A 26,132-nucleotide genomic window follows, 5' to 3' on the forward strand; every position below is an offset into this window, starting at 1 on the left:
ATAATATATGAAATTTCATAAATTTTGATGACAAAATATGCACTGAGACCCATTAAAAATATCTCATTAAAATATTTTCCTTTTTTCTTTTGAAGAAAAAAATATTTTCCTTTTCAGTTGGTCAATTTTTATTCTATTTCTCTTTACTTTTCGAGAGAATATAAGATAACGTGGGTTGGAAAAGAATTTGACCCCTCCTCTAGATTCCTGTCTTTTTTTCTCTCAATTACTTTCCATGTACATCACCAAGAAAACAAAAATAATAAAAACAAAAGGGAAAACCAATTTTTTTTTCAGTGGTGTAACCATTTTTGTTTCTTTTTTTATAAAAACATAATCCTCTAATTATTATGAATTAAAAAAAAAACAGATTTTTTAATTTGAATACTATCAAATAAACAAAGATAAAACATGATTATATCACAAAAATATAATTTACTTCTTTAATATAATTAATTAATAACGCATAGCATTTTGAAAAACAAAGGACACACCAACCAAACTCAAAACACAAACACAGTCTTCAAATTCACTCCCATTGGCCATGACAGCAAGAACACACGCACAGACCCAGTTGCAAAACCTAACTCCTCAACTCCCTCAATAGCCACCAAAGCCAAAAAGCATAAAACAAAGCCCCCTTTCAAGTTTTTTCAATATTTTACTATAGCACCAAACCAAAACATAGATTGAGAGAATAGGAAGGAGAGAAAGAGAGAGAGAGAGACTTTCAAGCTTCACCTAACCCTCCAAACCATCTCTCTTTCTCTCTCAAAATTTCCCCCTTTTTATCTTTCTCTTGTTTTCCCCGCCTTTTGCTATTGGATTTTTCATCAAATTTTCTTTGCCCTACCATATCCATTAACAAACCCTTCTTTAGTTTTCAGTTTTCTCTCATACGCATTTATCAAAATCGGATTTTTAACGCTTCGTTTTGTCCGTAACCGTTTCTTTTTAACAATCACTTGCATACCCATTTATTAAAAAAGGGTTTTTTTTTTTAAAGGTACCCTCTTGTTCAAAATCAAATTTTTGTTTTCAATATAATCATGAAAATCTAATCTGGGTACTTTCTGAATCGTAGAAAAGCTTATTATTTTAGGAGATTTTTTTTTTTTATTATCTTTTCGAATTATTTTATTTTCAATGGGTAAAAGAGGGGGAATTCAATTATTTGATGATAAAAGAGATGGTTTCTTTTCAATCTGTGATTTGGCCTCTCAATGTAACTTTATCCAAGGAGAGAACTTTCAATATCCATATCAACCAGGTGGCTTATTTGCAAGCGTGGGGCAAATGGGAATGAATTTTGGTGTGTCACCGAACGCTTCGAATTCACCTGACAACAACGGTGGTGGTGGCGGCGGCATTAAATCAACATTCCATGATTTGTATGTTAAGTATGTGCCATCACAGGATAGTGCATGCATTGTTGAGCTACCAGAAGGTGAGAAGGCTTTGAAGAAGAAGAAGGGTGGGTTGAAGTTGAAAATCAAGATTGCCAATCCATCGCTACGGCGGTTGTTTAGTGGAGCAATAGCTGGGGCAGTTTCAAGGACAGCTGTGGCTCCACTGGAGACTATAAGGACACATTTGATGGTTGGAACTAGTGGACATTCGACAGCTGAGGTGTTTCAGAATATAATGCAGACTGATGGGTGGAAGGGCTTGTTTAGGGGTAATTTGGTTAATGTGATTCGAGTTGCACCTAGCAAGGCTATTGAGGTAATTAATTTGCTTTGGTAAAGGTTTTGCATTCATAGTTTTTGTGTTGATAGAGATGCAATGCACTGGATGATTGGCTGTCTGTTCGATGATGAATACAAAAATTCATTTATTTAGATTGGTGGTTTCAGTCTGAACTAGTTATTAATGTTTTAGGAATTGTGCAAATACATGTCTTGATTATTTTTACTTAGCTATTGTGTAATGAATTTCTTAACACAGGGATTTTCTTTACTGTATTGCATCTTGTGGTTATGTCTTCCTGTTGTCATCCCTTTTGTTTCTTTGTAGTTGGTTAGTTGGTTGCCTTGGGTAACTGAATGGTTGTCATCCCTTTTGTTTGTTTGTAGTTTGGTTGCCTTGGGTAACTGAATGGTTGTCATCAAGGGCTTGTTCATATTCTGGTTGTAATATTGGGAAGGAAAATGAATAGGTGAACAGATTAGTTTTAGATATCATGATTACAAACTTGCTTTGTGGGTGAAAATTGTTGGTACCTTTTAAGAATGAGCTGTCATATTTGTCATCGTAATATATTATATTTTGGTGATAGTACACCAACTACTTGTGCTTCATTTAAGTTATTGTGTTTGATTCTTTGATATCTGCTTTCATTGATATACTCACTTCTGTTTATCCATTAGAAATATTTTGCATTATCATATATATACTTTCTACAAGCTTTTCAGAGTCTTCACTTTCTCATTTCTAATTATTCTCTTTCGGTGAGTTATCTGCTTAAAAGTTTTGGATATTAACGGCAACAACTGTGTACTGCTCAAATGATTAGACATCTAACTTCGCTTCATCGCTGTTATTTCAAGTTGTTGCCCTGAAGAATTTACCTTTAACTACCTCGAGGAACATGTTTTCTGCATTCAAAATCTAACTCTTATGTTATACGGGGTTAAGACTTGGCTCAGTTGAATATTGTTGTGTTGATCATATTAATAGCTTGTGTTATTGTCATTTTTCATTCCTCATTTTAACTGAAGAACAAATTTCTTGAGCCTGTAGAAACTAATCTGGCTTATTAAATTCCTATTCCAACATGATTTCCTGGACAGTGGAATTCCTCTTTGAAAATTAGGTTAGAGATCTCTGTAGTTCATTGAAATCTTTTTTCCTGTTGGTGCTGAGAGTTATGTTTCCTTTTTATTTTATTTTATTTTTTTTGGTTTTATGTTGTTTCAGAACTCAATCTGGTTGGTCCTCACTGTATATTGGAGCTCTTTGCTTAAACAACTGTAGAGTTGGTTTTACACTGTATTAAGAAATAAAAAACAGGAGGTATTACCTCAACTGAAAAACAAGAAGAATTCTCTTGAGCTACCTTAACTGGTCTGCAGATTATAGGATGAACCTATCTCTCCATTGCATAACTCTTGATTATTGATTCCATGTATTAGTATTAGTTTTATGTAGTGTAATTCACATGGAGATACAAGGTGTTATTTCATTGAGCATAGGAAGTTCCATCTTATACAAAATCTCTACCAGTACTCGTTGCAATCTTGTATCAATATATAAAAGAAAATTAGGTGCTAAGACCTTCATTATTCTTGACTACTTTTTGGAGATTTAATCTGATCTCGACTCTGCATCTGAATCTGGATGTTACTCTCGCTGCAGCTTTTTGCTTTTGATACAGTCAACAAGCACTTGTCGGCAAAACCTGGGGAACCGTCTAAAGTCCCCATTCCTGCCTCACTAATTGCAGGTGCCTGTGCTGGTGTTAGCTCAACTTTGTGCACATATCCTCTTGAGTTGGTTAAGACTCGATTAACTATACAGGTACTGAAACTAAATTAAAATTTAAGCTCTTGTCTCGAGTATAGATGGACCTATCACTTAAATGCTGAAGGTCTGTAAACTTTGCAGGGAGATGCGTACAACGGTATCGTTGATGCATTTGTAAAAATCATACGACAAGAAGGCCCTGCGGAACTCTTCAGAGGTCTTGCTCCCAGTCTAATTGGAGTAATTCCGTATTCTGCTACCAATTACTTTGCTTACGACACATTACGAAAAACTTATCGGAAAGTATTCAAGCACGAGAAAATAGGCAACATCGAGACCCTTTTAATTGGATCAATGGCTGGTGCTATATCAAGTAGTGCAACCTTCCCACTTGAGGTAGCTCGCAAGCAAATGCAAGTAGGTGCTCTGAGTGGAAGGCAGGTGTACAAGAATGTGCTTCATGCACTGGCTAGCATTCTCGAGAAAGAAGGGCTTCCAGGTTTATACAAAGGGTTGGGTCCAAGCTGCATGAAGTTGGTGCCTGCTGCCGGGATTTCATTTATGTGCTACGAAGCATGCAAACGAATACTAGTAGAGAAAGACGGGGAGGCGTAGAAGAGGCACAGAACAGAAGTTCTAATCCGAAGAAACAAAAAAAGTTGAGTTCTAGTTTTGCTTGAAAGACACTACCATACTTACTATACTTGCGGGATAAATAATTTTGCACCTGTTTCATGGTGAATTTTTTTTTTTTTATTTTTTAATTTTTTTAAAGTCTGAGTATTCAGTTCAAGGCCATGATTTTGGGGTTGGTACCTTATGATTTTGTTTTAATTTGAATCAAAGAATGAAACAGATTATTTTTCAGGAGAACTACTCAAAAAGTTTTTTTTTTTGGGGTGCAATTGCATGCATTAAGAAGGCAGGAAAAAAGGGGGTCTATATCAAACTAAATTATTTGTGAGCAATTTTGACTTGCCGGCAATTATTTTTATTTTTAATAAAATCTCAGTACCGCTTTTTATATTATTATTACAATATGTTTATTTCTGTTTTATTCAATGGTCATTATGGAGCAACTATTTGGTCGCCAGAAAAATAAAGATTAAACATTTGGGTATGACCTAACTAACGACGGCAGCAAGTGGAGGTACAAAAGTGAACGAACGGTTTATACCGCCGCCTCGTGATGTTTTTACGAGTTCTTTCAGAAAAGGGGGGGCTTAGTCGTCAGTGGCATTCTGTAATATTGACGGTCAATGCTGACCAAGTAGAGAGTCCTCCACAGTCAATGTTGACCAACGGGAGTCAACAATTGAGGACGAAACATTTATTGTTAATAATAGTAATCTAAACATAAAACAATTAATAAATAATAATATAAAAAAAAACCATGTGTAACATGTTTCATAATTCATACTCCAAAAGCCAATACCAAACATAACAACTCTACATTAAAATTTATGAGCTTGTTATCTTATATAATAATGTAAGATATATAACTATTCTGTAATTGTTTAATAAAAATTCAACGGTCGTGAAAAAATAAATTTTATTACTTTATGTTTTTATAGCCGTTAAATTTTTATCGAACGGTTGTAGAACAGTTGTGTACCTTACATTATTATGTAAAATAACAAGTGCCTAAAATTTAACACAAACATTTTTTTATTTTTTAGTTATCTTGAAACCACCCTCTAAATTAAGCATATCCCTAGGCGGTGTTTGGTTAAAGCAACTTGAATTCCTTTTTCTTTTTTTTCCCCCCCACTGTTATTGGCCCTAATGTAGAGGAACTTAATTTTCACGCGAACCTTTTAACCATTCTTACCTGTGGTCAACATTAGACAGCCATATGGGGATATTATTTCGACACAACGCAATTAGGGTGTGTTTGGTAAACTTCATTACGTAATATTAGAGTCATTTTTTTTTTGTATTAAAGTATTATAATCTTATGTTTGGCTCTTTCACCACATTGCATAAACAAAATTCTAACGTGGCATTAACAAACCCCATGTTGATGTCGGGTTTATATGGGTTTACATCACATCTCAAAAGCAAAACAAAAACTTTTCTTCGCATTTTCACATTTACTCAAGCAAATTTTGTTCTCTCTTCGATTAACTGTGCATTAATTTTAAGCTTTTTACACAATAGTGATAAATAACATAGTTAAAAAAAATAAATTCTAAATAAATATTTAACAGAATTAAAAAAAAAAAGAAGAAGAAGAGATTATAGTTATAGAATTCGATTACAATATTAATAGCTTATTGAAAGGTCAAAAATGCTAGAATTTATTAGTTTTAAGATTAATAATACTAGTTGAAAATAAAAATTGATGTAACGACATTGTATGATATTTTTAATAGAATACAATATTGATGTAATAACATTCTGCATTAAATAATATAATATACTCTAATAGAATTCAATGTACCAACAAATGCACTCTTAATCCAAATTACAATGCAGTCCATTCCATCCGTAAAATCCGGTTCGGTCCAAATGTCCAATAGTGAATAAAACGCACCCAAGGTTGCAATTTTAAATGTCTCTGTTGACTCCAAAAGTTACCAAAAATTTTGGTCAGGAAATAATAATAATAATAATAATAAGAGTGGAGCTATTATTCGCGCACCTCTAATTTCCTTCGAAAACCTGTTTTTTTACTACATCCCCAAAATTAAATGAATGAATGCAAAGTGATTTTGAAGCTCAATTTAATTCTAAAACTAACCCCATCTTCTTCTTCTCTGAAGAAACTCTCTCTTGCTTAAATTGGTTTTTTGTGAAGTTTGAAATCTTAACAAAAGAAAAATTATATTTTCTCTTTCTTTTTATTGATTTCTTCTGCTAGTTAATAAGCCTGAATTTTTAATTATGATTTTTTTAAAAAATTAGAGAAGAGAGAGAGAGATTAAGATTGGGAATTAGAAGTGCAACACAACTTTAAATCAAGAAGAAGAAACTCATGAGGCACCAGCAGCAGTAAGTATAATCAAGAGCCTTTTTTTTTTTTTTTTTAAGATTAGTATAGTCTTCTCATTATTAGTAAAAATTTAAAGATAATTTACCAAAAAAGAACCAGAAAAGAAATGAACCTATTTATTCTCAGCACCGATATTCAGCCCACAATAAGCACCACAATAAGCACCAAACGGTGCGTTTTGGGTGCACTATAAAAGGTTATTGTTTGAACACACAAACACAATACACGCGTAGTAGATCTCACACAATACCGTCACTCTCCCTCTCATTCACACCAAATCCACTCCTCACTCAGGCTAGATATCTCAGTAGCTTCTCCAAGACCATTTTCTGTTCTACTCGTGGACTCTCCCTCACGGTGTGAAATCCGTCGGCTCTCTCTCACGATGTCTCATGCTCTTATTGCTCATGTATGAGCATGGTAAAATTCCAAGCAGAACATCATATGACACGCTGATTAAAAAGCTAGACCAACAGCCTCAGGAAACCACAGCCTTAAGAAAAGCTTGTTCTACAGATATGTTTATCTGATTGGAAAATGAGTTATCTAGTTCTCGTATTATAGAAATTCTTTTACACTGATAAGTCGTAATGATATTACTGGAATTTCAGCTTATATTACAGGGAAATTCGTAACACTAGCAGATAAATTGAAACTCTTGCTCAACTGAGTTCTGAACTAAGTCGATTCGATAAAGAAGAATTATATCGAATAATATTTCTACATGTATGTAAATGGAACTAACTACTGCATAGAGCCAAGGTTTGAAACCCCTTAACTATCTCAGGCTCATGTACATTTCTGGCATCAATGAAGATACAACAGGCTACCATTACAGCAAAAGTATACCAAACATTTTGCCGATGAAAGAGATCTCCATAAGCTAGCCTTATGCACGAGTCATGTATTGCCCAGTTCTTGTGTACACCAATATTTCATCACCTATATTGACAAATAATGGTACATTCACCACAGAGTAAAGTTGAAGCAAGCCGAGAAATGCAATCGACGGTGAGAACGGAGGGGGAATCGACGGCGAGAGAACAGAGAGGACAGAGAAGAGTGAGAGAGAGAGCAAATGGAGAAACCCACGGCCAGAGACCCACTGCGAGAGAGAGCAAGAGGACGGAGAACAAAGAGAGACCCACGGCAAGAGAAAGCGAGAGGATGAGCAGATGGAGAAACGGTGAGATAGATTTCAGTGAGAGCAGAGAGAGCAGATGGAGAAACGGTGAGTCTCGCGTGAGAAGATCTGTTGCGCGTGGGTTGTGGTGCGTATGTGTGTGTCACGTGAGATGGGTCCTTTTATATTGCACCCAAAACGCACCGTTCGGTGCTTATTGTGGTGCTTATTGTGGGAAGAGTCTCATTTTCCATTTATTCTTCATTGAAGCAATAAGATTGAGAAAGTTGACATCATAGCCACATTTCCAAAGAAAGGTTGAAGAGAAGAGAATTTAAAAAAAAAAAAAAAGACGGTGATTTTGAAATTAGTTTGGGATTTTTGAAAAGTGAAGCATACAAAAAATTATCCAAGTGGTGCATTTAGTATCGAGGCTTTTTCAGGATGTTAGAAGGACGCCAATAACTCCATTAACTCCACTCTGATAATAAAATTGTAGACTACATGTTAAGCCCGGAATTTTTTACCATCCCAATCCACAGATAACTCGCGGATACAGAAAGGGTGCGGAGGACACCTTGATATGTTGTGGTGCATCATTGACGGGGAAGATAAAACTTAAGAACAAATTTGAATTAAGAAACGAGGCCATGACGGGCACAGTATTTTACAAAAATTCCCTAGAACAACTATCATCACTACCACTAGTAAGTAGTAAACTAAATGAAAGTTCATCTATGAAAAACCCATTACAGATGTCCACAATTAACTTAAGAACAAGCTGAATTCCAGCAAACCTCTCAAAAGCTCAGCTCTGCTCCTCATTATTGATTGCCTCCTCCTCCGCAGCAGCCATCAACTCATCAAACTTCTCTGACTTCCCCAGCAATATTTCAATCTATCCCCCCCAAAAACAAAAAAAAACTAATGGAGATAAGATTACTGGAGTAGAGCAAGTTTTGACAAATACAGACAGCTCCATTGGCTAATGCTAATACCAAAATGAATACTTAAATTGTAGAAAAAAAACCAGATCCAGCCTAAGGCTCCACTATAAGCTCAAGCTGAGTTGCCGGCTTTAATGCAATTAGCATTTTCAGGTGCGGTTACATGTATGCCTCACACGGGTTAACCCAACAATGAATCTACACTAACTACAAAGGCCAAAAAGCCAAATTGGACCGTCTAATTATTTTGACTGCAAGAGTAAAAGCCAACTCTAGGGGAGACAACAGTTGATTGAGCAACAGACCAAAATCTAACCATGATTCAGGCTATTCCCAAAGACTATATAAGACAACTTTATGAATAGAGCAAATGTCACGAACGTCAAAATAACTGGATAAATTTTTTACCTAAACGAGCATGCACCCCATTTACCAATCAAATGCTAATGATACCTTAACTTCCTTTATTTTGGAAGAGGTCACACTGGGGTTGTACAGTATGCATAAAATCTTATCAGGCCAGAATATACTAGCGGAAGCCACATACATGTATTTCAACATCATAATTAGATCTAATCTTGTAATGAATGATATTCAGAGTATTTACCTTAGCTTTTTGAACAGGTCGTCCCCCTGTTTCCTCCCTAATATCAACAGTAGAAGTCGTGATCTCTGTACAAATTGTATACAATAATAATGAGCGCTCATTCTAAAACTTCAAAGCAAAAGGATACCATAAGTCTCAGATTCTCACTCTTCTCAACAGCTAGTCCATTGTTCTTCAAGATCTCAGCAATAGTGACAACAGTTGCAATAGCTGCGGATGTGAGCTAAATGTCAATACTTTAGGAACTAAAGCAAATAAAAACATACAGCACAACACCAAACTATACAAAATATTAGAATTATCAGCACTTTTGCATAATTTCAGTGTCAGACTATTACAGCCGTTACAAGCTCTTGGCTCTATAACCATTATAATAGACAGAAAGTCACTGAAATAAACTTAAAACGAGAACAAAAAATCAAAAGACAACCCAGAGTTGGCTCGAAACTGATCACTATGAGACATATATGCACAATCAAGTGCAAATAGCAACGACTATAGTAATAGACAGGAAGTAACAATTATAACTGGGAAGATAAAAACATCTATTTGAGGTTCCTTTTTATTTTGTAGAGTGTAGAGGGTTAAGGGTTGTGTTGGCTTGCATATTTTTGCTCACGATGATCAATTTTGTGCTTGTCTGTTGATTTTTTGTTTTCATTTAAGTTTGTTTCTGTGCAACTATTCTAACAGCGTACAATCAAATAGGTAGCACATTGAAAGAAACCAAGAGAAGAACAAAGAGGCTAAAAAAGATACCCATTCCAAGAGCAGATAATTCCACCTCATTATGTTGCTGCATGTACCTCTGCAAAGACAAATAAGCAGCAACTAAATCATCAAACATAACCAAAAGAAAACTAAAACATTTACCAAATCAAGTTTTCATCATTTTAAAACAACTACTTTCATTGAGTAAGCGGACGCAGTTGTTTCAATCTTCTAAATGCAGAGAGCCGCACTAAAATACAACAAAATCCAAAACGTTCAAACTCTTACATTTCATTTAATTTTCTCAATAAGCAAAAATATACAGAGAACAAAGTTCACGGCACACAAAATGCAATCATCCGCACGTGGCGCACAAAAAACCTAGTCCCCTAACAGATGTTTAGTTACCCACTATAACCGTGAAAAGGATATATTGGACAGCTGCTTCATTTATTATTCAGAAACCAAAAAGAAAGAGCAACTAGCATCAGTTACCTTGGCGAGATTGACATAAAAGAAGAGGGGTTTCTTGGTATTGGAGACTTGAATTCGGTTCTTCTTGCTGGCTGCAGATGCGTCCGAGATGTTTATGTTGTTCACTCCCTCTGTAATCACCTCCATTGCTATTTGTTATTGAATCTGCTGCTTTTCTAGAGAGAGAAAAACCCTAATTCGAAAATTCTCTCTCTCTCTCTCTCTCTCTCTCTGTGTTTTAAGCGTCTAGAAAGAAAGAAGCACAAGATAACAAAAAAATTATATTAGAGTTGGAAGAACAAAAGCTTTACCTAGCTCCAAAACCCTTCACGAGCTCTGCATTTTATATTTGGGGTTTTTGATGGATGGGTGGTGCGCCTTTTGAACACAAACTCGACGTCGTTTTATAAATAATGTAATGACTCGTAAACCCAATCTTTTCTTAATGGGTTTTCTGTCTATTTTGGGCTTCATTGTCAAAGTTTGCGTAGAACGTTTAACACCCCTCTACATTCTTATCGCGCCCCTTTAAATTGTATTCCTACAATACCCCTGGTTTAATTTGTGAACAACCCATATTCCATTAAAATTAACCATCTTCCAAAATTTTTCACTGAACAAAAAATAGTTCTTTTAAGTTTTCATTAATATAATACATATAAATGTTAAATTATTTTTTTATTATATAATTTCTATCTTTATAACTTTAAACTCTTATAATTTTATCAAAAACATATTTTTAATTACAACTTAAAATATAAATACAAATAATAAAAATGAGATTGTAAAAAGTTTGTCAAAAGAGCAATTTATTTAAGTATATAATTGAAGGGTGCGGCTATTTGAACCATCAAATTCCTCTCTACACCTATTTTAAAAAATATATTATTATTAAAAAATCTCAAAATTACCCATCACTAATCATTTTCTCTCTCCATCTTACAATTACATATTATTTCCCTACTCTTGCATTCTGCCAATTAAGTACTCAATTTCAATCTTTTTTTAATTCATTTTTAGCATTTTTTTATCTTGATATTCATTCTTTTTTTTTTTCCCTTCTTCTTTACTTTCTATATTTTCATATGCAATGATGGAGATGGAGTACTTGGGATCAGCAGAATTCTAAAACTACGGAACCAACTGGTTTCACACCGGGGGAACAATTCTTTGAGGCCACGCAACGACCCCAACAGTTTGGAAGATATATTGAGAAAAAATTTTAGTATTTAGTAAAAATTAATTTCTTGATATTCAATAACTTTCATTCCTGATAAAAATTTATTAATGTTCATTTTTAAACGGTAGATTTTGTTCCTCTTAGTTAATGATATCATTTGTAGTGAAAAAAATATATATAAATGAATTAATCAGAATTTGTGAAACTGAAAAGAGAAAGAGAGGAAAGAGTTACTTAGGCAACTTTCAAAAAAAAAAATTATTTAGATAATAAAATTTTTAATTTGAAAGAGAGTGTAGAGAGGAAATCAGAAGTTTCAAGTATCCTCACTCATAAATGAATTCTCACTCAAAATATGAAATAGATCAATTTATTTTCGGTTATTTAGATAATTTGAATTAAAAAGAGAGTTTTATGAGGAATTTTGAGGGGTGTCAAAAGGCTTATTCAAAAGTTTTCACATTTTGACCTCATGATCTTCGACTTAAATCCCCGAATCTTTTTAACAAAAGCCTTTTTATTTATTTATTTATTTTCCAAGTTACCATTAGCTAAAGAAAAATGTCAATATCTTTTTGCACACATTAGACTGCACTATTAGAGTGGATGTAATGGATGACAAAATTATGTCATGGTTGATTTAAGAGAGTTGATATTTATACGAGTGGTAGTCTGATAGAGGAATTTTAAGACTTAAGCCCAGCACAATTAAATTTCCTTATTACTTCTTTAAAGAACAATAAAATGATTGCAGGAGATGATTTGACCATAATACCATCTCATAACAGCAGAATGTAACATTTTTTTTTTTCACAAACAGAGGATTACATTGTTTCTTAGCGCTCTGAACTTGAGAAAATGGAGCTTCACAACTTAGGTCCAACACAACTAAACAAGTAGGGACCAACATCTAGCATCTGTACGGAAGTTACAAAACGATATAAGAATAAATATTAAATAAGATACAAAAAGGGTTTTACTAAAGCCTCAAGTCCTCCTTAGTAGGCTCCACGACAAATGAAAAGATCCCATATCATCAAACTCCTTTCTCCAGACCGACGAGAAGTAAATTAACTTACGATCATTTCCCAATGACATAATTTCTTCTCATATACACTGATGAGAGCTTGAAGGAAGAATGGCATTTGAAGCCACAAATAATCATCCAACATGCACTAGCAATTGATGCCACATTGACCGTTTGAATTGGCTTTGGTGTCATCAGAGGTAAAGGGATCAACACGCACCCACAGCAAGGAGAAAATGGAAGCAAGTAGGATAGACCACACAATGACAATTGTTGGTGTGCGGTTTTGACGACCCAACAGACCCTTCAGGAAAGGATACAGATGGGCAATGACCCATATGGCAAAGAATAGCTTGCCAAAGAGTGGACCCCATGATTGGTAACCACTGTTTATGGCCCATGATACACCAGCTACAATACCCACCAAGTTCACAATCAGGACTGTAGTTGGAGGGATGAGAAGAGATGTCCATTTGAATACATAAAGCTCTGCAAAATCTCCATCATCATCAGAAGCCTTTGAAGTGACAGTAAAGTTGGTATCAATCCCAGCAAGCACTTTCAAGAGACCTTGGAAAACAGCAAATAGATGTGCCGATGTTCCACCAATGACCCAGAACTGTTCATTCCTCCACCAGTCCTCAATACCAACCCCACTCCATCTAATCTCCAGTATTCCAGTAGCAAAAATGGAAATGAAAAGTAGAATAAACCACATGCTAGCAAAGTTGCTTATCTGCCCCAAAAAAAAAAACATTGCAACAAATTTATTGGAGTCAGTGATGTGTAATAGAACACTGGAAGAACAACACTTAATATGAAGAAAAAAAAAAAAAAAAGACAGCTAAAGCATTTCTAACAACTTTGAGATAAAAAATTGACACCCACGGCAAAATTTTTGGATTGGTAGAACATGTTTGTCATATATCTCAAGATGTAGAATACTTTATCAGTGGAGTTTTAGTTCAAGTGATGTCTGAAACAATTTAGTCCTTGACATTCTAAATTACAGACAAACAGCCAAACTTTCCCATTGGCTACTAACCACTGACCAAATTTGTCTGGGCATTTACTCGCAAAAAATCATAGATGAGTTGTTTTGAGATTAAGTGCTATCTCTTACCTCTGGAATGATGAATTTATTAGTAAGAAGGCAAAAAGCAGGAAGCGTGCAGTAAGCAATTAGTGGGATGGAGGTCAGTGGGTAGACAATAGTGTTAATGTACGCCAGTCTCTCCAAAAGCTTCAATCTCCCATTGTAGCCATACCATATAGGGCAATGCCTGCTCAGCAAAATCTCAATTGACCCCAAGGCCCATCGAAGAACCTGGTTCAAACGATCAGAAAGATTTATGGGAGCAGACCCCTTAAATGCTGGGCGTGGTGGCATGCAATAGATTGATATCCAACCACGAGCATGCATCTTGAACCCAGTCAGGATATCTTCAGTCACAGAACCATAGATCCATCCAATCTGGTGGTAGAAAAGAGTAACGGCCAATCAGTCAACATAAAAATAATATAAAAATACTAGTTAAATACGTCCAGTCAGACACCACGAGACTACAACTACTGACCTCTTTGCCCCATTCAGTCTTGTCCTCATAACCACAACTAATAACATGGATTGCTTCCTTTAGAAGACTTGCAGGATTAGTTGTCGGTGGAATGCCTCCCTGTTCCATGAAGGTAGCTGCAATGAAAACTGGGGATTGACCAAAACGCTTCTCTAAACTCTTCTGCGACATCAGCAGTGATCTCTCGTCATCATATCCTGCATAACACAAGGAATTCAGTTAACATTACATAGCAACATATAATCTGAGTTCATTACCAATTTTAGTCCAAATCAAAGGTAAAAGATACCAAATCTAGAGATTTTCACATGTTATGCTAAAAATTGTCACTTCAAAGAAGATATCATTTGGGGAAAGAAATGAAAATCTTTGCCCATTATAAATTGAAACAACTGTCAAACCTTACCGCTCAACCACACTAACCATCAAGTCAGTGTTATTGGCATATCAAAACTTTAACTAAAACTCAATGAAAGTTCTCTATGCATTTATTTAAAAGAAAGATTCCATCAAACATAATCGCTCATAGAACCAACCTTCAACGCCCTCCTCAATGTCTTCCATATTGAAAATGGGAACGGTAGATTCAGTTCTTTTCATTGCCCTCTTCTTGTCAATGTATTTCTTGTTAGAACCCTTACCCTTCTTTCTTGGACCACAACAACCCTTCACAATAATGTTTGGTTCCAAATCTTCCTCAGTTAAAACTGGATCATACCCATACAGAGCTTGCCTGTTGAAACAACAACCAGTTCCCACATAGACTGGACCCTGAATGCCATCCAGCCCTTTCAAGTTGATCTGAAAATTTCAACATGGGTACGTTTAATAAGCCTAAGCTCAACAATCATAACATTAAGAAAAATATATGCATACATGCAGAATGATGAGAGATAAAAAATCGGACTTACATCAAAGAAAACAATATTACGATTGGCATATCGATCATGCAAGTCAATACCATCAAAACGTTGTGGGAACTGCACATAGCAAGTCTTCTTTCCATAGGCAGGATCCATCATGAAACACATGGCTTCTTTAAGAGCTTTGCTGTTATTGAAGTAATGATCACAATCAACATTCAACAGATATGCACCATTTGTAAGGACAGCTGAAACACGAATCTGCATAATATATTACAAGGTAACCTTACTTAGTAAACTTGATAAACTATATGCTACAACATGGGTAAAAATCACCAACTCTGCTACTCAGTTTTAGGAAAATACATAATGAAATAAAATAAAGTTTGATGACGACAAACCAATGCATTCATAGCCCCAGCTTTTTTGTGATGTTGGAAACCAGGACGCTTCTCTCGAGAGACATAAACAAGTCTAGGTAACTCATTTCCATCAGTGTCAAGCCCTCCACTGCGGCCTAAGAACACCTGCTCTTCCACAGAGCAAGAAAATTAAATTTAAGATGGAAGTTACTGCATAAAGGAATTAAAAAAAAATGGAACACAACAGTGTAATTCAGCACAGTAGGAAAATTCTCAATACCTGGATCATTCCAGGATGATCCCTAGGATTATTCCCTGGCCAGGGCGTGCCATCCTGCATTGTCCAACCTTCTTCAGGCATCTTTTGTGCCTTGGCAACAAGGGCATTGATACGCACCTTGAACTCCTCATATTCTCTCTGCAAAGATGAAAATAGCCACATGATTTATTTTTTAAGAACAAGGGAAAATAGTGCTGAATCCACTCAAGCCATATACAGAGAAAGACAGTTAAGTGATCTTTACATTTGAACACCCTAAATGACTATTTAGTTTCGCTATTCTCTGTGAATATTGCAACATGCACATCTCAATTGCCACTACACTTCTCAAAACTCACCTTCATTGCCCGACGCTCTTTCACAAAAGAAGGCTGTATTTTATCCTTCAAGTAGTCAATCTTCTGGGCAAAATAAAATTCAGGGGCTCTAGGCTCTATGTTGTGCTTCTTGCAAAAGGGCACCCACTTCCTAGCAAATTCTGCAGTTTCAGAGAGGGCTTCAAAGGTTAACATTGCTGAACCATCATCTGATACATAGCAAGATACTTTGTCGACAGGGTAATCCACAGCAAGTATAGATAAGACAGTGTTTGCTGTAACAAGAGGAGGCTCCTTCAGGGGATCCACAGTACTAACAAAAATATCTACAGGAGCCAACTGTGACGGCTCGCCTTCCCGATCATATCTGCAAAAATAAAAATATGAAAAGGTGTCAAGTAAAATGAAGATTTTTGCACCACATAGCTCAAGGGCCAAGCATTCAAACCCCCTATTAAACCAATTGACACAGAAAATTAGTAAATCAAACTGACCTTAATGCAAGCCGGTCTAAATAGGTCTCACGATTGACAGGATACCATTTTGGGAACTGATCCAGAAGCCAGGATAAGGCAAACCAAATCTCACAAATAACAGATGTTAGCCACAGTGGGTATGCATCTTTCACTGGATGAGTCACACGATACTGTAGGAAGAAGCCCAAAATAATAAGACGGAGAATGATCACAACCCGGTAAGGGGTCAAGTGAGATGAAGGTATCGGCACCACACGGCTCAAGGGTTGTCGAGCATCATCAGCCCTGTAATACCAAAACTATAAGCATAACTGAAAATTAAAAGGGCACAAAACTCAATTGAGTGCACAAGATAGAAAAATTTGAACACTTAAAAGTTAGAGCAAGACCAAATGCATTTCAAAATTATAACACAATGCGACAACTTCCTTCTTGTGCGTAATAAACATGGGTTAAACTGGTGATCCAAATTTAACCTTCAAAGTTGAACAAAAATCCTAGCAGAATTCCAAAGATGCTTACATTTGGAGTTCTTCCCCATTTGAACCAGTGCCTTCTATGTCTCCCTTTCCTTCACTGTATTTACCAGTCACCTGCATCATATTTTTCTCCTGTTTGAGCTTCCAGCCTTCAACCCTTTCTTTCCAGTCAACATTTCCAAGGCCATAAGAATTCAAGTCCTTTGAAGGGTCCACAATTCTCACTGGAACTGTATACATAAATCACGTGATCAACTAACAATTCACAAAGGCCACATTTCTTATTAGCTTCGTTTAGGATTTTTGAATGAACAAATTCGAGCTATTTGAATACCTGGCTGCCTTGGATCAGTGTATGGAGAAGAGTGAACATTCCTCTCAGAAGGGCCCAGAGGACCTGAAGTAGTTCGCACAGATTGGGTGTCAGGAGTAGCACACGGAATTTCACCGGAAACCTGAAAATATCAGGATTATCAATAAGCTGAAAGTTGCACAAGATATACCTAGATACATAATTACTCCACAGGGCATAGAAAGAAAAATCTAATAAGAAATGCATCATGTAAATGTGTTGTAGATTGTTAACCTAGCAAGATCTAAACTTGATAAGTCATACAGTCTTTCAATGTTCTAACTCAATAGATGTTCCTTCTGTTTTCATTTCCCTTCTCACGGCACATCTTTTTCAATCGAAATTGTAGCATACAATCAATTTTACCTTGACCGTTGACACATGAAATCTCATGTTACTCATATTTATATTCTGCAAAGCAACTGAAAGAACAATTTTTCAAATAGAATTCCAGGTCTCTCACGATAGTTTGCAAAAGAAGATATTGCACAGATGTCAAAGGAAGCTTCAAATTACTTAGGTATACTCAACTAGACAAGTGGTTTTTTTCCCCTGAAAGAACCAGAAGCTCATACAGCAAATTCAGTAATCATGGTGAAAAAACAAAATGTAAAGGGCCAGGTAATGATTAATATGCTTACCGACTGGCCATTGGTGAGAAGCGGAATCGGTTGTTGAGATTCATGCCTAGAAGAAGCAGAAAGCTCCAGATCTTCACCCTGCCACTGGCGTCTTGCTTTGCTATTGCCTTGGGCATAATTGAACTCATTCTCCAGATCATCAATGTCGTCTTCTTCATCATCTCCCTCAACTCGTGGGCTCCCTAAAACATGTAGATCTCTGTAACTTCATTCTTAACAAAAGAACTGCAGAGCAAATTTATGAAGTCAGAAACAAAAGAAATTCAAACAGAAACCAAACCTTTGTGCCTTTTATATCTAGTCTTGCACTGGGGGCAAGACTGAGTTCCATCTTTTCGCTCATACTCATAACAAGGCCTGCAAACAGGGAAGGCACACTCATTGCAGGCAACAAAGATATCACCCATGGCTGTCAGTCCTACATTATCGCCACAGATCTGGCATGTTTGGCCATTCAGATTCTTCAGAGGTTTGGGCTGCATTATCCATTGACAATGCACTGTTAGATTTCCAAAAAGGGAAAACGAATCCATGATGCAATCTCATTGCACTCAAATTCTATGCCGAATAACTAACAGCTAATGGTGTTAATAGCATATTCAACTGTATAAGTGAATTCAAAAAATACATGCATCAGTAATTGAGATCTCAGAAAAGGAAATTAAATTACTTCTTGCAACTCACATAACTCTTTCTAACTCCTGATAAAGGCGGCTCAAGGTAATAGGCACGGAAACCTTTTCTACGACTAGATATTCTAGGAAATTCTTGTCAAAACTCTAAAGCAGAGTTTCAATCAAACATATGATGTATATAGTGTGCAATCATAATGTCCTTCAATACAAAAGCCAATAAAAAATGGCAAGGACCTCAAGATACATTGCATATCAAATGAGTGAGTGAAAGAGAGATAAAAGAGAAATCAAATCCAAATGTCAGAGTTACATTTAGTTTTTGAAAGTTCTAAACATCTAAAATGATCAGAACCAGTAAATCCAACAGAGATAAACTATCAACCATGATGGTCTCAATTTATACTGCCAACCCAAAATTACCATCAAGCAATCAGCATGTGGACTAAATATCCTAAAATCCACCTATCAGATCACAGCTCGCATAAATACTTTTCCAAAATTCAAAGAAACACAAACGGACAATCAAAAATTCAAGATCACAGCCAACACAGACGTAAATTCCAACAAATCTGTACAGAAACTCAATCTCACACATAACACTCTCTCTAAACACCAAAATGCATTCAAAAATTTGTCTTTTTTTTTCACACTGAAACGTCCAGATCAGATCAGAACAACCACCCATTTCTTTAATCTACCTAAAAGTAAAACCCGTAAGCTGATAACTCACCTTTCACACAACCAACACTCAGATCTAATCATCCGCATAACATGCAAAGCAATCACTTTCAAAACTAAAGCCTAGAAATCAGTTATTCAAGTCACTTTCAAAAAATTCACCACTCAGATCCTCATCCCACCCATACATAAATAAAAATAAACTTTGAGGCTTGAAACGAAAAGGGTCAAATATAAACACAAACCCCACTATCGGAATCGTGTCGAATTCGGACCAACTCGTTCCTGCGGTGAGAGCCGGCGACCATGCCAGCATTTGCTTCCATCTTTCAAATCCTCAAAATGATTTTGTTTTCAGTGTTTTGTGAAACAGATCGGTGAAGCCGTGTTAATGGGGAAGCAGATGAAATAAAATGTGGGCAAGTAGAAGAAGATATCAGAGTGAATTCTTCGCCCATTCAATACGCCATCTCTCTGTCTACACTCATTACAGCTAGCTATCTAGTGCTTTGCTCTATGTCTGTCTTTTTTTATCGTTTTGTTTTCCGGTTTATTTTACTGTCTTTGTTTTTTAAATTACCGGGTGAACCGGTCACTGGTACCTAACACTCATGTCGGCTTCGGCTTCGGCTCTTTCATAGTGTAATACTGCTGAAAGAAAAAAAAAATTAGATAATTATCACAGTGTCCCTATTATTTGCTAAATTGACAAATAGGTCTACGGATTCATCATATGTCTCAAATCATCCCTCAGTATGTCACCTAGAGATGACAATGGGCTAATGATTGCATCCCTAAGGCTGGCTTGAATAATAAATCACCATGACAATTAAAAGTTTGATTTTTACTAAAATAACATTAAGATATAGAAATATAATCAATCTGACCCGAGTAGGATAAATCTATACAGTTTTACAAGAAATCACATTCATAATTATAAGGATTTAAAAATAACCAAAAATTGTAATTCTTGAGCTTGATCCAAAATAAAAATCAATAAAAGTGAAAAGTCTAACCTCAGCTCAATTAATCTTCAAGGACATAAAAAATACTTAAAATTTTTTACTTGATTGTGTGGAAATAATAAGTTCTGACCTAAACAAAAATTTTACCATTCCTACTGTCAGAAACAAACAGTTTATGATCAATGTGATTCTATCAAATTCTTTACTAAACTTTAAAAACAATTAAAGTATTTGAGTAGCTGCTTTCTAATTGAAAAAAAAATGATATAAACTTGTGAAAAAATAATAACATTTTACTTAATTTGTATCCCAATTAATATGGCAAATAATGTGATATTGTTTAATTGACTTCAGTAATAATTAGTTATTAAGTCTTATCTAAATGGTAAAATTTTATTAATAACACATCAATTAGGATACAAACTAAGTATCCCAACTAAGTAAGTATAGTATTGCTCTATGAATAATGGCGTATCTCCCTAAAATTTATTCTGGTAGATCGCATGAATAGTATTGAAGATTTTATGGTAATTTGAGTATATAGCACTACACTATACTTATTTGATCCTTTCAATTTTTTTGCAGCAAACACAAAATCATTAAGAAGTGAAATTCAAGCAGCAAATATGAAGATTTGTTTGGTATATAGTAAACTATAAGGACTAATTTGTTAATTCCTTAAATACTTATATTTTTAATCTTATATTCAAAAAGACACATCTTTATCTTAAAGACTTTTAAACACGAGATTTCAATGCCTTAAGCTAGTAGTGGTTTTAAGTTGTTAAGCAGGAGCTAAAGTCAAGCCGGGTAAGCCACAACTGTTAAGACATCACCGTCCGAAAACTGATCTGTACGCTCTTCAATGACAGATTGACCACGTGTCACAGGACGATTGGGTTGTAGACCACGGCCGCGTTTGACTAGCTCTTGGTAAGAGCTAATCATTCTCTGACACGTTTCCAGCTGCCCGTTGAAATGCATCTTTCAAGCAGGGGACAGCTTTTGTGTGTTAGTTCATTTTTGTGATTATTAAATTATTTTCTTTTTGCTGGTAACAGCTGTGCCACAAAAGCTACCGGTTATTGCCGGTAACATCCTCTCGCCACTCCACCGGCTGTCGGTGCGCTCGTTATTTGCGTGCCAAATTCCCGAAAATATATTTTTCCCTGAAAATCACAAATTTATTATTTTCGTTCATTAAAATGGGGACCATTTGTGATTATAGAAATTAACCCGCAATTCAATTCTTTAATTTATTTAGTAATGTAATTCATTAAAAAAAAATGTGGCCGTGAAAGAAAGTTACAAGCTTAATTAAGCCGGAATCAGTTCAGTATATTTAAGATTGGCTAAAAAAATAAATCTATACTCAAACCGTTCGGATTTGCAAAGAATTGACTAAAATTATATATATATATATATAAAGCAACCTGAATCGGTACGATTGCAATGCCTAAATGGAATGAAGCGATCATATTTCCAAAATGATCGTGCACATTTTCGAGTAATGGTGAAGCAAATACTTGTTAGTGAAGAAAGGAGCATAATTACTTTTAGTTTCTAAGCAACTCTAAAAAGGTTAAAGTCCCCCCTGAAAAAATGTAGACACATGGCAAAATTGATTGTGGGAACACCCAACGCAAATCAATCGAGCAATGATTATTTGATCACAGCTATCGCTCTCCATTGGTCTTTTAGAGATGAAAAACCCAAGCTACCAAACGCTGGAAATTACCCGAAAATTAGATATTTAAATAGGATTTTTAATCACAAATTGTCACACTCGATATCTTATCCTACAATATAAAATAATCAATGGGGCTAAATGCCACCAAACCAGCCAACAACCGCACCGACAAACAATTGCGCCACTGAAACCAAAGCTAATTACCAGTGCGAGAAAGACAAGTCTTTAATTTCATCATCGGTTAATCTTTACTACTGCAAGACGGACAATTCTTTAACTTCGTCATGGATTAATCTTGCTACATACTGATTGACATTTGCTACAATTATGGAACAAACAGGCAAGGCAGCTGCCATAGAAACATTACAACGCGATAATTTATAGGCTAAGCTTGCCAAGGCTTACAGGTCTATTTTCACGTTAGAGGTAACTTTCAACCAGCAAATTGCCGGTTCTATTTTTCATAAAAAGTAACTCTCTCAGTAAGAATATTCCTTCTTTTCTTATTCTATTAAAAGGACCCATCGGCATTTGTATCACCGCCGCTTCCTCCTCTTCGGCTCGCCGTGGTGTTCTTCAGTATCTGCAAATCAAAATGAAACAAATTTTAGCAACTTAAACTTGATCACAATTCACCAAAGCTAATGCAACTACCGCTAAAGTACCAAAACACAGGACCACCCTCACACAATTGCTTGGGCCCTAGAAACTCTATAGCTTTAATACCAAGAGGAATCCATAAAACACATGCCATGATCCCCAAGATAAGGCAAGCCCATAAAGCAACTGCAGGCCTATCGTGTGCTTAAAACATCAGTGATAATAAAGCAAGCATATGATCGAGAAAGCAACAACTGCCCACTGTCTATCAAGTGGCACGAATCGTGTAAGTTGTGAACTAACATACTTTTTTTCCCCCTTTTTTTTAGCAATCAAAATATTTTGAAAGAGACTGAAATTTGAAATGTGCTCTCATGGAGGCTCGGATTCACGCCTTATCCTTATACTGTTGAGGGCATGAGTTTTATTTATATTCGACAATGGACGAATGGAGTAGGTGACAACGAGATGGCACAGTCGTATAGTCTCGAAAATAAACACCGCCTAAATCCCACCGTATCCATCAATAAAACGTAATGGGTGAGACTTGAAGAGTGATGGCCGCCGGGTGGGCTCCCCACATATACCCCATTGGCCCATTTAATGATAAGATCATTTTCTCTCATTTTCAACTTTTCATTCCCTTTTTTTTTTCCCATACCTAACCTCTACTACAGCATAGTCCAAATACACGGGATATTTTATTTTTTCATGCAAAGTATCGAACTTCCAAGGAAGGATAAGTGGATAACCAACAGTAAAAAAGAAAAATAAAAAGAAATAACCAAATGAAATTCCTAAAAAGCCCTTGCATAAAATAACGGAACGTACGTGTCTCAGCATCTGATTCTCATTTTGCAACGTGGAGAGCCTCTCATCGAGCTCGGAATTCTTCCTCTCCAAGTCTTTAACTCTCGTCTCCAACTCATTCAAGTACGCCTTTTTCCTCTCTCTTGCTTGCTGAGCTGACACTCTGTTCCTCAACAACCTGCGTCGTGCACAAATCCAAATCGAAATGCCACAGCATTGGTAAAATCTTGGAAGGGCAAAACGGTGAAGTTGACATCAACTTTTTATTTTTAATTTAATTTTTACCTCTTCAATCTCTTGTTTTCTTTGTCAGCTGGGCTTCTGCCTCTCTTCCTCTGACCTTCTCCTAACTGCTGTACTCGGTCAGGACCGCCCGTCGAAACGAGTTCTCTTCCGGAAGCTGACGTTCCCCCGGGTTCGCCGCCGATCTCTGGGACTCTTCTGATCTCTTCATCGCTCTCCATACCTACCATCGGCAAATAACTATGAAATAGTCTTTACAGAAAAAAAAAAAGTATATATGTATATAGAGAGTAAAGGAATTCTCAGATCACTCTCTCGGAAAAGAAATTCTCGAGAAAATTTAACGACCCAGTTAACGAAATCTAGAGTCAAAAACAAAACCCAGGTGGGAAATCCCGAGATACTTTGATTTCATCAATGAAAATGAAAGAACCCAGATGAAAAAAATCACATTTTGCAAAAGACAAGATGGAAAGTCTCGAAGCTCTTCGATGAGAAGACTAAATCAACTTTAAAAAAAAAAATTCTTTCTCCAGCGTTGAAAAAAAAAGTTACAAACTTTCGCGGATGCCATAATTAGAAGTTGAAAAAAATATATTTCGCCAAAAGAAAGTGAAGAAAAGAAAAGGCACCTTCTTTGACTTCGAGATGAAGAGCAGAGCTTGAAGATCGCTCGCTGCTAGACGGCAAAGAACTGGCTGCAATTGAACTCGTTGCTTGTTCTTGCATTTCTTCTTCTCCTATTTCTTCTTCGATAACAACAGAATGGGAAGATTAAAAGAATGGCGAGAAAGAAAATTTTATTTTTTAAGGGGTGACAAAAAAGAGCGGGATATTAATGCTATAGTTTCAGTAAATCAGAGTTCAGAGTGGTATCCACCGTTGGATGGGAGACAGATCGGATGGCCATGAAGGTGTGATCGTGGAGGGATGTGAGCCATGAGGAGGCGGTGCAATCAAAGGTTTGGGGGAAGGAAGCGTGGAGAGTTTTGATCCGTTGAAGATTTTATCTGACGGTTAGGATTAGAGTTGGAAGACGAAACGAGGTGAATTGGGACCAGCTTATTATGATGTATTGGCTGGCGGAAAACTGGTTGTCGTTTGATTTATGGAGAAAGTGTAGGCCGTTGGCCCATTGTTATGGAATTTGAATTCCATGCATCCTACATTTTGAGCGTGCGCAAGTGCATGTCACGTGGTAGTTGGGAAAGAACATGAATTACCTTTTTTTTTTTAATTAAATTATGGCCATAGGGTGATCCTTAAATTATTATGATTTGTTGCCTGTAATATGTGATTTAAATCTATACATTCGTAGCATAGCAGCAATAGATCTAATGAGTTTAGCAACGGGCATCTCAAATTTTCTGTAAATGGGGAGGTTAAATTGGTGCGCGTGGGTTCGTTTAGTAAAGATCCGCTCAACAACAAGATACGTCTACCAGTAAGGTGCACTAAGCAGTGTGCTGTCTCGTACAATTAGCGAACCCTATTACGCTCAGCTCAGTCGTAGACAATTCAAGATTAATCCCAAATTCGCAAGCCAAAGTAAACAAGCCCGACCGAGTTATAAAATTTTTTACAACTCTCTCCAACTTGTATATGTCTAAACAATTTCACACTTATGTATAACTAGACTTATCTAGAATTTAGAGATTTTTAGGCAAGTTGTGCAAGTGGCGTGGAGCACTCTAAAACTAGACAAGCCACTCTATAAAAAGAGAATGACACCCATTATTTTGCTCAACACCACACCACACACCAAGCAACTTAAGCATCTTTATAAAGCTCACTTGTATTCTCTCTTGTTTGGCCATATTGCTCTCAGCTCTCTCGCTTTCTCACCAACATTCTTATTTAACTAGCTTAAAAAGTTCGATAGACTTACTCAACAACTTTTGTGCTAGAAATTGTTTAAGTATTGTACAGGTTGTTGAACAAAATACTCATCCTGTGACATTTTACTTGAAAATAATGTGTGTTTCTGGAAAAAAAAAATTGAACATAAGTCCTCAACAATATTTAAAACATAAAAATTTACAATTAAACATCAAGTCTTAGTAGGTTTTATAAATTAGAGTTTGTCTCACTCGTATGCTAAAAGTGAAAAGAAAAAGGAAACTCTCTCTGTAAATTAGAGATATCTATAATATATAATATTGTTTGGTACAATTATCTCATACTTTCCATTGGCACCCCCAAAATTTCTCCTAATGTCATCGGAGGAAAAAAAATTTGGGGATTAGTAGTGAAAAATATATCACGTAAATTGAAAACACCTACTTCTTGAGTTATAAAATAAGTTTTTCTTTCAAATATTTAAAAAACAAATCCAGACCATTTTAGACATATCTCAATTATGAAATATGCTACAATTTGTTGGTTTAGACAACATTTTGATAGTAGCTAACTACTAATGTATTTTAATTGTCAATAAAGGAAAAAAAAACAAGAGCAGGGAAAAAGAAAATGAAGAATGAAGAGACAAAATTCAGTGAGAAAAATCTGAAAAGCATTTTGAGAGGAAATTCCAATTATTGCAATCCTCGTTCACTCATCATACATCCCATTAATGGTCTCTTTAATGGCGTGAGGAAACTGATTTTAGCCTTGTTATCAGAGGAAGCGATTAGCT

At 35.9% G+C, this 26,132-nt stretch overlaps 6 protein-coding genes across 13 annotated transcripts in view; 3 read left to right on the forward strand and 3 right to left on the reverse strand.

Moving 5' to 3' along the window:
* LOC102616217 (uncharacterized) overlaps nucleotides 1-26,132 on the forward strand; it is a 75,561-nt gene that overhangs the window by 34,356 nt on the left and 15,073 nt on the right. The window lies entirely within an intron of this gene.
* The window catches only part of LOC102615924 (EG45-like domain containing protein), a 68,864-nt gene that overhangs the window by 22,822 nt on the left and 19,910 nt on the right, over nucleotides 1-26,132 (forward strand). The window lies entirely within an intron of this gene.
* Nucleotides 476-4,338, forward strand: LOC102615623 (adenine nucleotide transporter BT1, chloroplastic/mitochondrial). Its single transcript, XM_006483277.4, has 3 exons — nucleotides 476-1,725; nucleotides 3,358-3,519; nucleotides 3,607-4,338. The coding sequence occupies exons 1-3, from the start codon at nucleotides 1,147-1,149 to the stop codon at nucleotides 4,078-4,080; spliced, it is 1,215 nt and encodes a 404-aa protein (XP_006483340.2). The 5' UTR covers nucleotides 476-1,146; the 3' UTR covers nucleotides 4,081-4,338.
* LOC102615339 (hypothetical protein) lies at nucleotides 5,869-10,686 on the reverse strand. 2 transcript variants are annotated; one of them, XM_052443093.1, is made up of 5 exons: nucleotides 10,344-10,686; nucleotides 9,897-9,945; nucleotides 9,285-9,347; nucleotides 9,138-9,202; nucleotides 5,869-6,025 (listed from the first exon to the last, which is right to left on the reverse strand). In XM_052443093.1, exons 1-5 carry the CDS (start codon nucleotides 10,467-10,469, stop codon nucleotides 5,933-5,935), a joined length of 396 nt encoding a protein of 131 aa, XP_052299053.1. In that variant the 5' UTR covers nucleotides 10,470-10,686; the 3' UTR covers nucleotides 5,869-5,932. The 2 variants fall into 2 exon arrangements, with proteins under 2 accessions (XP_052299053.1, XP_006483339.1); XM_006483276.4 differs by lacking the exon at nucleotides 5,869-6,025 and adding an exon at nucleotides 8,196-8,481 and having other exon boundaries at nucleotides 10,344-10,675.
* Nucleotides 12,285-19,701, reverse strand: LOC102614848 (cellulose synthase A catalytic subunit 1 [UDP-forming]). Its single transcript, XM_006483275.4, has 14 exons — nucleotides 19,435-19,701; nucleotides 18,157-18,352; nucleotides 17,877-18,058; nucleotides 17,218-17,338; nucleotides 16,927-17,113; nucleotides 16,423-16,689; nucleotides 15,950-16,295; nucleotides 15,612-15,749; nucleotides 15,371-15,496; nucleotides 15,018-15,230; nucleotides 14,643-14,907; nucleotides 14,107-14,303; nucleotides 13,653-14,003; nucleotides 12,285-13,265 (listed from the first exon to the last, which is right to left on the reverse strand). Exons 1-14 carry the CDS (start codon nucleotides 19,513-19,515, stop codon nucleotides 12,678-12,680), a joined length of 3,258 nt encoding a protein of 1,085 aa, XP_006483338.1. The 5' UTR covers nucleotides 19,516-19,701; the 3' UTR covers nucleotides 12,285-12,677.
* Nucleotides 22,045-24,600, reverse strand: LOC102614563 (transcription factor HY5). The gene is made up of 4 exons (XM_006483273.3): nucleotides 24,130-24,600; nucleotides 23,540-23,720; nucleotides 23,276-23,432; nucleotides 22,045-22,427 (listed from the first exon to the last, which is right to left on the reverse strand). The coding sequence occupies exons 1-4, from the start codon at nucleotides 24,224-24,226 to the stop codon at nucleotides 22,356-22,358; spliced, it is 507 nt and encodes a 168-aa protein (XP_006483336.2). The 5' UTR covers nucleotides 24,227-24,600; the 3' UTR covers nucleotides 22,045-22,355.

This window comes from Citrus sinensis, chromosome 1, assembly GCF_022201045.2.
Source record: "Citrus sinensis cultivar Valencia sweet orange chromosome 1, DVS_A1.0, whole genome shotgun sequence".
Classification (NCBI taxonomy): domain Eukaryota; kingdom Viridiplantae; phylum Streptophyta; class Magnoliopsida; order Sapindales; family Rutaceae; genus Citrus; species Citrus sinensis.